General features: G+C 41.8%; 1 protein-coding gene and 1 long non-coding RNA gene across 4 annotated transcripts; both read right to left on the reverse strand.

Moving 5' to 3' along the window:
• Positions 1–1,055: 1,055 nt before the first annotated feature.
• On the reverse strand, positions 1,056–3,506 carry LOC118942942. The gene is made up of 2 exons (XR_005038623.1): positions 3,449–3,506; positions 1,056–1,723 (listed from the first exon to the last, which is right to left on the reverse strand). It is a non-coding gene; the product is annotated as an uncharacterized LOC118942942 (long non-coding RNA).
• Positions 3,507–5,654: 2,148 nt separating this feature from the next.
• On the reverse strand, positions 5,655–12,179 carry LOC110500638 (tapasin-related protein). Of its 3 annotated transcripts, none has more exons than XM_036958102.1 (7): positions 12,006–12,179; positions 10,840–11,016; positions 9,129–9,404; positions 7,278–7,610; positions 6,770–7,078; positions 6,462–6,530; positions 5,655–6,298 (listed from the first exon to the last, which is right to left on the reverse strand). In XM_036958102.1, exons 1-7 carry the CDS (start codon positions 12,046–12,048, stop codon positions 6,276–6,278), a joined length of 1,230 nt encoding a protein of 409 aa, XP_036813997.1. In that variant the 5' UTR covers positions 12,049–12,179; the 3' UTR covers positions 5,655–6,275. The 3 variants fall into 3 exon arrangements, with proteins under 3 accessions (XP_036813997.1, XP_036813996.1, XP_021433793.2); XM_021578118.2 differs by having other exon boundaries at positions 6,262–6,301; XM_036958101.1 differs by having other exon boundaries at positions 5,655–6,530.
• Position 12,180: the final 1 nt, after the last annotated feature.

Raw genomic sequence — 12,180 nt, forward strand, 5'->3', positions numbered from 1 at the left:
TATTGGCTGTCTTCTGTAAACATTGTTTAAAAGGGCAAGTTCGTTTTGCATGGACCGGTAACCTGGGTAGGTGAAGATTTTGCTTAAAGACCAATAGACGGGTTAGCTGACAACGTCACGAAAATGATGTGCTTCAATGGGGCAGAAGGCCGTGATTCTGGATGGCCAGATAGCTTGCAACAATTACAAAAAGCCTTCATGTGGAGAATCGTAGGTGTCTTGTTTCAGCTAGTTTAAAAAAAAATGTTGTTCTTAATATGTCTGCCATGTCTTGTTTTAATTTTTTTTGACTGTCATGTATATGCTAATATGGCTAAAATTCGCTAGCTAGCTAACCAACAACCGCAACTATGTATTTGAGAGACAACAATTGATCATTGTGCAAATATATTGGTTTTCAATAAACATTGCAGACAAAATATAGTTTAGGCTACATGTTGTCAACAATCTCTAAGCCAACCCAGTCTGTTTTGCCCCATAGTTCCGCACGCCTCAGTTTTGTTGCTAAACAACACGTTTATGGAATGGTGTAAAATAAACAAACTCTGCCAACCCGGGGTACCGGCCATGTAAAATAAAATCACCCAAAGTGATTGCATTTGTTTCGTAACCAGCTACCTCCTAAGCCTGAGCCGGGAGTCCCGCTCTGGCCGGTGATTTCGGCTCAAAACAAAAGTGACGTAGAAGAGGTATTTTTGTTAATAGAATCGTACCGCAATTAAGAAACTATTCACATTTATATGGAGTATTTGGCTGTTTTGGCTTCAAGCGACAATTCGCCTTTAAACAGAACATGTATGGTCCTTGGACTAAGGAGTACAGTTTACTCCAATATTAGGCTACATACGCAACGATTCTACATAGTTTATCTTGCGTGATCCGCAGCATTTTTCGTAACCGATCATTCTCTTCCTGGTACTCCGCTACCGTTTTCTCTACCCACTGTAAACGCTGATCTAAAAATAACAAATACCTCTGACTGCAGTGTGCAGTTCTGGGCCGGGTCAATGTGGGCGGAGTCAAACGTTAGACAAAAAAAAAGCACAGGTGGGTGGTGTCAATCTGAAGTTTGACAGTCCCATACTGAATACAGACACACACGTTTGTGCAAGGCACACGTTGAATACAAACATATTTCATTTTTGAAGATCTTAAGAAATATTATAAAAAGTGGTACCAGCACATGTGTTGTAACACTTTTTGCTTCATGCTATATTTGAGACAAGCTACTGATATTGTTGCAATGAACAACATACTTGTTATGTATGTTATGTACTGTTAAAATTGTGTTATAACTTTGTAATTATATTATTTAATTGAGCATATATATTCAGTTACTACCTATCCTGAATTATAATGCTATTTACTTTCCTCATGAGAATGGATACAGACTATACCATATAGACATACTGACAAGCTGAATGTGCTTTGTACATTAAGTTATACCAGCTCCAGTACAGAGATGAGAGACTCAGGTGACTTACTAAACATAAAAACATAATTAACAATTGAAACAATTAACACAGCAGACAAAAATAAGGTTTGACCACTCCTCAAAAATGGCTTCACTCCAGCTCCTCAAAAGAGGCAAAGGCAGTCTTTTTCTTGTTGTCAACTGGCTCCACATAAACTGTGTTCTTTTGATTATTGTTGCCGTAGCAATAGCAACAATGAAAGTGTGTCGCATTTCAACAACTGAAGCCACACGTTATGATCGTGAACTCTGAAAGAGAGGAATAACAGTAAAGTAACAAGTTATACAACTTAATTAAATACACCGATGTCACTGAAAAAACAGGGCAAATCAAAAAACGTGAACGTCAAATATATTCAATAAACAAAGAAATAAATAGTTTATTGAATAATTTCATTATTGTATACAGTGGGGGGAAAAAGTATTTAATCCCCTGCTGATTTTGTACGTTTGCCCACTGACAAAGAAATTATCAGTCTATAATTTTAATGGTAGGTTTATTTGAACAGTAAGAGACAGAATAACAACAAAAAAAATCCAGAAAAACACATGTCAAAAATGTTATCAATTGATTTGCATTTTAATGAGGGAAATAAGTATTTGACCCCCTCTCAATCAGAAAGATTTCTTGCTCCCAGGTGTCTTTTATACGGGTAACGAGCTGAGGTTAGGAGCACACTCTTAAAGGGAGTGCTCCTAATCTCAGCTTGTTACCTGTATAAAAGACACCTGTCCACAGAAGCAATCAATCAGATTCCAAACTCTCTACCATGGCCAAGACCAAAGAGCTCTCCAAGGATGTCAGGGACAAGATTGTAGACCTACACAAGGCTGGAATGGGCTACAAGACCATCGCCAAGCAGCTTGGTGAGAAGGTGACAACAGTTGGTGCGATTATTCGCAAATGGAAGAAACACAAAATAACTGTCAATCTCCCACTGCCTGGGGCTCCATGCAAGATCTCACCTCCTGGAGTTGAAATTATCATGAGAACGGTGAGGAATCAGTCCTGAACTACACGGGAGGATCTTGTCAATGATCTCAAGGCAGCTGGGACCATAGTCACCAAGAAAACAGTTGGTAACACACTACGCTGTGAAGGACTGAAATCTGGCGGTGCCCGCAAGGTCCCCCTGCTCAAGAAAACACATATATATGCCCGTCTGAAGTTTGCCAATAAACATCTGAATGATTCAGAGGACAACTGGGTGAAAGTGTTGTGGTCAGATGAGACCAAAATGGAGCTCTTTGGCTTCAACTCAACTCGCCGTGTTTGGAGGAGGAATGCTGCCTATGACCCCAAGAACACCATCCCCACCGTCAAACATGGAGATGGAAACATTATGCTTTGAGGGTGTTTTTCTGCTAAGGGGACAGGACAACTTCATCGCATCAAAGGGACGATGGACGGGGCCATGTACCATCAAATCTTGGGTGAGAACCTCCTTCCCTCAGCCAGGGCATTGAAAATGGGTCGTGAATGGGTATTCCAGCATGACAATGACCCAAAACACACAGCCAAGGCAACAAAGGAGTGGCTCAAGAAGAAGCACATTAAGGTCCTGGAGTGGCCTAGCCAGTGTCCAGACCTTAATCCCATAGAAAATCTGTGGAGGGAGCTGAAGGTTCGAGTTGCCAAACGTCAGCCTCAACCTTAATGGACTTGGAGAAGATGTGCAAAGAGGAGTGGGACAAAATCCCTCCTGAGATGTGTGCAAACCTGGTGGCCAACTACAAGAAACATCTGACCTCTGATTGCCAACAAGAGTTTTGCCACCAAGTACTAAATCATGTTTTGCAGAGGGGTCAAATACTTATTTCCCTCATTAAAATGAAAATCAATTTATAATATTTTTGACATGCGTTTTTCTGGATTTTTTTGTTGTTATTCTGTCTCTCACTGTTCAAATAAACCTACCATTAAAATTATAGACTGATCAAAAGCAAAAAAGTAAAAGCAACACAGCTCATCACCTTGAACACACCATCCCCACTGTCAAACATGGTGGTGGCAGCATCATGGTTTGGGCCTGCTTTTCTTCAGCAGGGACAGGGAAGATGGTTAAAATTGATGGGAAGATGGATGGAGCCAAATACAGGACCATTCTGGAAGAAAACCTGATGGAGTCTGCAAAAGACCTGAGACTGGGACGGAGATTTGTCTTCCAACAAGACAATGATCCAAAACATAAAGCAAAATCTACAATGGAATGGTTCAAAAATAAACATATCCAGGTGTTAGAATGGCCAAGTCAAAGTCCAGACCTGAATCCAATCGAGAATCTGTGGAAAGAACTGAAAACTGCTGTTAACAAATGCTCTCCATCCAACCTCACTGAGCTCGAGCTGTTTTGCAAGGAGGAATGGGAAAAAATGTCAGTCTCTCGATGTGCAAAACTGATAGAGACATACCCCAAGCGACTTACAGCTGTAATCGCAGCAAAAGGTGGCGCTACAAAGTATTAACTTAAGGGGGCTGAATAATTTTGCACGCCCAATTTTTCAGTTTTTGATTTGTTAAACAAGTTTGAAATATTCAATAAATGTCATTCCACTTCATGATTGTGTCCCACTTGTTGTTGATTCTTCACAAAAAAATACAGTTTTATATCTTTATGTTTGAAGCCTGAAATGTGGCAAAAGGTCGCAAAGTTCAAGGGGGCCGAATACTTTCGCAAGGCACTGTAAGTCATTGGATGAGGTAATGTTTTGGTAATATGAAGTACGAAGAACGAGAAGTACAACCTTGTCTTAGCGAGCAGGCTGAACGATAATTTATAGCTTATGCTGCCTGGTGTCGTGTCTTTACTATCATTAAATTGAAGACTTCGTTTTTATAAAAGATTCCTGTAATTAGTATTACGCGATTAAACTGAATAATCATGTAACTGTAATTAACTAGGAAGTCGGGGCACCAAGGAAAGTATTCAGATTACAAAGTTATAATTTCCCAATATAATCTTTCAGATATTTTCATATCTGATCGATAGTCTTCTGATTAATGATTTATTTATTTTAACTCACGTTAGTCTCATTCCAAACGTCGTAAATTGTTGGTTATCTGCACGAACCCAGTCTTCACTATGAGTCATCCATACATCAATTGTCTTAAATAATTTATTTATTACTAACTAAGTAATTCACAGAAATTCATAAACAAACAAACAAACAAACAAACATGGTAAATGTGGTTACATGAAATGATAGGAAAATGTGCCCTAGTGGGCTGAACCAGCATGGCGGCTTGTTAGAAAAAGGAGAAGTGGGGGTCGACTAAGAAGTCACTACAGAGTTAATAATTATAACAATTTAAATGCTAATCCTTTACACATGAACACTCAATCATTCTGGATAAATTGCAATGAATCAATATATTTACGCTCAGTGTGTCGTCTTGATCGCTGGTGAAAAGTCTTTCTTTTGTAGAATTGTCCGTCTCTCTCCCTCTGTCTTGGTTAGAGGGGATAGTTCAAAGTGACATTCGTTAAAGATGGATGTTTCGGCGGTTGTCGTTCTTCGCGTTCAATGATACCGAATTCCTAGCTGCAGACTAGTAATTAATATCAAAGACTTGTTCTCATTCTGTCGGTATCGATAGTCTAAGAGTTTAACCATGTGGTATGGTTAAAATATTCAGCAATGGTTTGCAACCTTTAGCCATCTCATAATTGAGGTAAGCTCGGTCTGGGGATAATTTCTCAAAGTTGGGTTTTATTCAGAATGGCAGAAAAGGGCTGTCCCAGGATGTCTGACCCTAACTGGGCTCAGGGGCGGTCCTCTGATTTAGTTAACTCCAATTCCCTTTTTGAGTTTCTTCATTAAACAGTCCAAAATCACATTGTAAAATTGTGTAAACAGTATCATACTCACTCATTCATCTTATACAACAATTCGATGTAAACCTTATATCTGGGGCTATTATATAAACAGCATTATGGTAATGTGGCCACACCGTCTCCCATGAGCTTCGCAAGTTGTGACAAACGGACCAGTTCGTAGCTGGATTCTTCACCGATCTTTTACACTTTCTCCGGAACATGAAATTTGTTCGTACCTCAAGTTCTGTGAGGTGGAAGGATTTCCTTTGTCTCCATGAAAAACTACTCTATAACTGTGTGTCCATGAGGTCTTCTCAGGAATTTACGACCTCTGACCACAGCAGCCTAGTTGAAGGAGGCAAGAGGGAGGCAGGGAGAGGGGGATGGGCTTTCTATACCCAAAGAGGCCAACGTCATGACACTGGCTATGGGATACTCCTCTCTCAAGTAAAAGTCTTCCATTGTGCAGTTTTCCTAAGACCTGTGGTTCGTCATTGTGAGTTGATAGGGGTGGATCTTTGCTATAAAAGATCTCAGTTGTTCATTTAGACACTGAATTGATCTGAGAGTCAAAGGGCTATGGTGAAGCTCATATTATTAAAAGATTAAGTTTAAAGTATAACTCTGACTTGTGTGTGGTTTGTAAACTCTCCTTTCACTTAGTAATACAGGAAATTACCACGACACTCTTTGCTTGACATTATTATAAAATCAAAAGAAATCAGCCTCAGAAAAAGACCTCAGAATTTATTTTGCAGACCACAAGTCTGGTTCATCCTTGGGAGCAATTTCCAAATGCCTGAAGGTACCATATTCATCTGTACAAACAATAGTACGACAGTATAAACACCATGGGATCACTCAGCCGTCATGCCGCTCAGGAAGCTTACCAGAAACATTTGACCCACTGAGCAGCAAAAGGGGGACAAGGAGGTGGAGTCTTTCTTGTTTCGTCTTTCTTTTATCGTCTTTGTACTGTCTTGTTAAAAATAACGCCGTCTTGTTACTGCTGTGAAAGAAAATAATTTGTCCTCACAGTTAATCAACACTAATCCATTGAACAAGTTTACAGGTTAAAGAAACCAAAAGGATATTTTATAATTTGAGTGAACTATCAATCATTCTAGCAGTGACTCAATGATTATGTCCACAGAGTAGGAAAGGCTCACCTATGAAAATTATCAGAAAAATCAGGCATACCAGTCCAGGCAAGGTCAGATGAATCCAAGTCCAACAGCCTGATAAGATTCATCACAGGTTAAATATAATATAGTATTACATTCACACAGAGGATCTACTCCTAACATTTGAACAGAAATGTCCTCTAAAAACCTGCTCTGTTTAAGTCATCTGTAGGTGTCTTCTAACTAGGCTGTTTTTCTGACCATCTTTTGCTTTTACTTATTTTGCATCATTTTGTGACTGGTGCTGATGTATAGGGCTTTATACATTGGATTGATTGATTGATTGATCTCACCTGGGCCGATAATGCTCTTGTGGATGTACAGACCTTGCAGGGAGACGTGTGACACTCTACAGGAATATATTGCGCACCCCGAGTCCTGAGGGGAGGGCCGCAGCCGGATGAAGGCTGCCACAGAGTGAGTATTGTCATGATGTTGGAGGTGACTAGAGTGCAAGATGTTCCCCAGCTTCTCAGGCCGTTGACCACTGCTAGTCTCCTTGAAAAGGTCAATCTCCACATCCAAGGGGTAAAAGCCATTAGCCTCACACACTATGCTGGGGATCTGCTCCTCCTTTGTGGTCAAGGAAACATCAGGAGGCTCTGAGGGAGGAGAAGAGTGAAACACAAAAGACGGGCATCTAGTATCTGCCATGCACCTGTGTGATTATTTAAAGTTGCACTTCCTCATGTCATTAAGACATTTTCAATGATTTCAATTCACTTCCTGATTTTACTGAATTGAAAACTAAATTGACCCCAACACAGTGAGCTGCCTCCCTCATACCCCTAGAGGTCTCACCTATGATGTGCAGAGCGATGTCCACACTCCCGTTGAGTGGGGGTACGCGGACGGAACACACGTACGACCCCTCACTGCTCACTTTGGTGATGGGCACAGTCAGGGAGGCATCCCCCTCGGCAATGCCCTTCACTGCCACCCCGCTGCCCTCTGTCTGACCTGAGCGGCTGGAGTAGCTGAACAGCTTGGTCCGGCGCCCTCCGCGCCGCTGAAAATGCCACTCGACTGTAAGGTGAGGGACCTTGTGGTCCACGGCAAACTGACAGTGCAGGGTCGTCTCTTTCTGCAGACCCACCCGCACGGATGGAGAGCGGGTCATAAGCACCATCACAGCTACATAAAGACAGGACACAGGGAGAGTGTGAGGAAGGTAAGGGCAATAGAGGAGAGGTACACAGACAGATCTTAGGTTGGACCACTGCCATACATACCTGTATAAAATCATAGACATGAGTATATGTTAAAGTGTATGCTGTATTTGTATGTACACTGCTCAAAAAAATTAAGGGAACACTTAAACAACACAATGTAACTGTCCACTTAGGAAGCAACACTGATTGACAATACATTTCACATGCTGAATAGACAACAGGTGGAAATTATAGGCAATTAGCAAGACACCCCCAATAAAGGAGTGGTTCTGCAGGTGGTGAACACAGACCACTTCTCAGTTCCTATGGTTCCTGGCTGATGTTTTGGTCACTTTTGAATGCTGGCAGTGCTTTCACTCTAGTGGTAGCATGAGACGGAGTCTACAACCCACACAAGTGGCTCAGGTAGTGCAGCTCATCCAGGATGGCACATCAATGCGAGCTGTGGCAAGAAGGTTTGCTGTGTCTGTCAGCGTAGTGTCCAGAGCATGGAGGCACTACCAGGAGACAGGCCAGTACATCAGGAGACGTGGAGGAGGCCGTAGGAGGGCAACAACACAGCAGCAGGACCGCTACCTCCGCCTTTGTGCAAGGAGGAGCACTGCCAGAGCCCTGCAAAATGACCTCCAGCAGGCCACAAATGTGACAGACGTGACAGAGTCTGGAGACACTGTGGAGAACGTTCTGCTGCCTGCAACATCCTCCAGCATGACCGGTTTGGCGGTGGGTCAGTCATGGTGTGGGGTGGCATTTCTTTGGGGGGCCGCACAGCCCTCCATGTGCTTGCAAGAGGTAGCCTGACTGCCATTAGGTACCGAGATGAGATCCTCAGACCCCTTGTGAGACCATATGCTGGTGCGGTTGGCTCCTAATGCAAGACAATGCTAGACCTCATGTGGCTGGAGTGTGTCAGCAGTTCCTGCAAGAGGAAGGCATTGATACTATGGACTGGCCCGTCCGTTTCCCAGACCTGAATCCAATTGAGCACATCTGGGACATCATGTCTTGCTCCATCCACCAACCACCATCCGTTGCACCACAGACTGTCCAGGAGTTGGTGGATGCTTTAGTCCAGGTCTGGGAGGAGATCCCTCAGGAGACCATCCGCCACCTCATCAGGAGCATGCACAGGCGTTGTAGGGAGGTCATACAGGCACGTGGAGGCCACACACACTTCTGAGCCTCATTTTGACTTGTTTTAAGGACATTACATCAATGTTGGATCAGCCTGTAGTGTGGTTTTCCACTTTAATTTTGAGTGTGACTCCAGATCCAGACCTCCATGGGTTGATACATTTGATTTCCATTGATAATTTTTGTGTGATTTTGTTGTCAGCACATTCAACTATGTAAAGAAAAAAGTATTTAATAAGAATATTTAATTCATTCAGATCTAGGATGTGTTATTTTAGTGTTCCCTTTATTTTTTTGAGCAGTGTATGTCCACAATACAAAATAAATCCATTGGTCTGCACCATACCTGAGGCGCTTATTTTTTCTTTAACTCCGATGGTGAGCCAGCTGAAGAAGTCTGGCTGGTGGGCCGACATGGTCGTGGCCGTGGTGACTCTGAGGAAGGAGGTGATGTTGAAGAGGCCTGCGGTGTGCCGCAGTGTGCAGGTGAACCAGATGTCGTGCCCCGTTCCTCCCAGGCTTGGCCAGCGCACACGGCTCATCCCTTTGCTGTACCTGTGGATGTCACACTGCAGTCGATCCACCGGACCCTCCACAAACTTCCTCATATCCACCTTAGATGCTGGGGAAGATACATCTGGGTTAGAATTCCAACAAACACAAGTAGCAGAAAAACAATGACTTTGTATCTAAGTTGTTTCTCTTACTCAGGGTTGTTGTGGTAGAAAATGTGTGGATAATCCCAGAGCCCTACACTCTTTGAAAAAGGGATCCAAAAGGGTTTTTTGGCTGCCCCCATAGGACCGTGGTGGCCAACAGGGCGACGATGAAGCCAACGATAAAGGCTTTCGCTCCTTTTTCCCCCGCTGTAGGCATTAGGTGCAATTGATTCAGACGACCTGCGCACCGGGTAAGCAACATGTTCCCATTTTTAACCATTTAATGTCACACCGGGTATGTGTGTCTAAATCGAGTGTGCCTACTGCGCTGGCCAATTCTTTGACAGTGTCTCTGTGGTCATGGTTTTAAATGTTTAATTCAGCACTGTCACTGTTTTTAATCAACACTATTACAAAACAAACTATTCTCTGTACTTCCACTCACGCTACAATGTATGAGTAGCCAAGTGTATCGATAGCCCTGCGTTTTTACTATTATTAGCAGCTCACGTGTTTATTTTAATATCGAGGAATATTTCACATTCTCTTGTCAAAGGAACGACAGAAGTTTGTGCATGAGGCAGATGTGGTGCTACTCCAGTTTCGCCATTGGTTGGAAGACGGTGTCCCACCGCTCTGTTCAGTGTACCCGGGGGCCTCTCCTTAGACTAATGGCATGTTCATAAGAACTGGAAACTCAGAAATGTCAGATTTCAGTGTGTTCAAGACAACTGGGAAGTCGGGGGAAAAAAGTGATCCTACTGGGAAAAAAATAGTTTTGAAAGGTCATCTAACTCGGAATTCAAGTTGGAACCTCGGGCATCTTTCATGAGCTCCGACTTTCCGACCTTGAAGATCACTGACGTCTAGATTTGATCCCCCCCTTTCTACGCAAGTGCTACAACAACTGATCTATTTTGTTATCAAAGCTTGAGTTTTTAAATATAATATGGTCTAAGAATAACAATATTGGCAGGCCAGGCATAGAGCTAATATGCTGTGATCACGTATATTAGTCCTACAGCCCAAACATAATGCCTACAGAACAGTTTATAGGTTAATGTTATTTTGTTTAAAAAATATATATAATTAAATCAGAGCAGTGATCTTGACTCCTCATAAAAGGTTTGTGAACACTGCCATAGGACTAGGAGAACCCTTTTTGGTTCCAGATACAACTCTTTTGGCTTCTGTGTAGAACCCTCTGGGGAAAGGGTTCTAACTGGAACCAAAAAGGGTTATCCTATAGGGAGAGACAGAAAAAAGGTGCTAAGAGTGTATAAACCATATCAATCGCTCTGGATAAACCCTAATGCAAAACACACAGCGTAATAGGTGGGTAAAGTAATGACAAAATAAACATAGTTTTTGAGTTTAGGCTCCACGGATCTGACTCACCTACAACAAGGAATGTGATTGAGTCAGACAACAAAGCGCTGTTCCCAGAGTTGTCAAACTGCAACACGGCATCTCTGTAGCTGTTATTACTTTCAATGTGTCCCTCAGCATTTGTCCATACATACTCATCTGTCAGTTGACAGCGCAGCCATTGCACCTGTAGGAATCCTAGCACACCTGGGAAGAATATAGAATGGTGCTGAGCGATTAAACGAAATTTCATTTCGGTTGTTTTTTGTATGGTTAGTAAACAAGTAGGCCTAATTTACTAATTTACCGACGTTGGATTAATTACTTGAAATCCATTTAGATGTTTTGTTCAGCGCAGAAACGTAGTAATTAACCATAAAAAACAATTCATTGCGGCAGTTTATTCCTGCTCAAACGGATCAGAGAGGAAAGAGGCGAAGCGAGAGGTTTCACTCTCGGCAAAATCTGTCCAAAATAAACCCAATGGGTTTCTACCTAGCTTGTCGCTTGCCTTCCCGTCTTTGGGACAACGCCTCCCATTGTTAGGGCGGAGACATGAGCGTCTCGTCATTATATAATGATATATAATTATGTTACTATATAATTATCTTTGGACGTAAGGTTAGCGATACACACAGACCACCTGAAAGAGGAATGTACACAACACAACGATGAGAAGGACAGAGACAGTTCGTGAAAGTATGATTTATCTACTTTGAAGAACTAGTCAAATGATTTCTTTAGACAACTCTGCAGCATAATTAGGCAGGCTAGTTAAATAGGATAACTACGGTATGGGGAGGACCTGGCTGGGTGACTGTTACTGTCTGAGCAGAGTTGATTACTTTAAGGAATGACAAATAATAAAGTCACCAAAGAAAAACTAGTAATATACACAAAATAAATATTGTATTATTTCATAGTCCTTTTATATTTTGCTAATGATGTCTACCCAATGTTTTGGCAATTGAATGTTCATTATTTTCATTTAAATGCTCCATTTTATAATGCATTTTATGTTTTTTTAAATCGAAAACCATGATATATATTTTTTAATAATCAACAAACCGACCTAAAAAAAACAATCGCTCAACACTAATAGGGAGGTTGTGAACCGCCACAACAGGGATGAAAGATAGCATAAAGGGTAAACAGAAAATAATAATATTAATAACATAATATATGTTCTAATTTACCTGCATATGGAATTAAACAAAGGAGAACAGTGAAGATTTTCATGTTGTTCAATATCTCCTCTCTCGTTGCAACTGAAACAAGTTAAACTAGTTTTAGAAGTTTTACTTTCATTTCTACCACCATAGTGTGCATAGATAGATTGAACCTAGATCTTTGTCTAGAGGCAGAGCGTCA

Source organism: Oncorhynchus mykiss, chromosome 21 (genome assembly GCF_013265735.2).
Source record: "Oncorhynchus mykiss isolate Arlee chromosome 21, USDA_OmykA_1.1, whole genome shotgun sequence".
NCBI lineage: Eukaryota > Metazoa > Chordata > Actinopteri > Salmoniformes > Salmonidae > Oncorhynchus > Oncorhynchus mykiss.

What these genes read in the sequence shown, in the direction of transcription:
- LOC110500638 (XM_036958101.1), bottom strand. Translation starts at nt 12,048, where the DNA reads ATGAAAATCTTCACTGTTCTCCTTTGTTTAATTCCATATGCAG. An exon ending in AGAAAAAATAAGCGCCTCAG is followed by an intron (nt 7,611 to 9,128) that starts GTATGGTGCAGA and finishes GTCTTTATGTAG; the next exon opens with CTGTGATGGTGCTTATGACC. An exon ending in CATCGCTCTGCACATCATAG is followed by an intron (nt 7,079 to 7,277) that starts GTGAGACCTCTA and finishes CTCCTCCCTCAG; the next exon opens with AGCCTCCTGATGTTTCCTTG.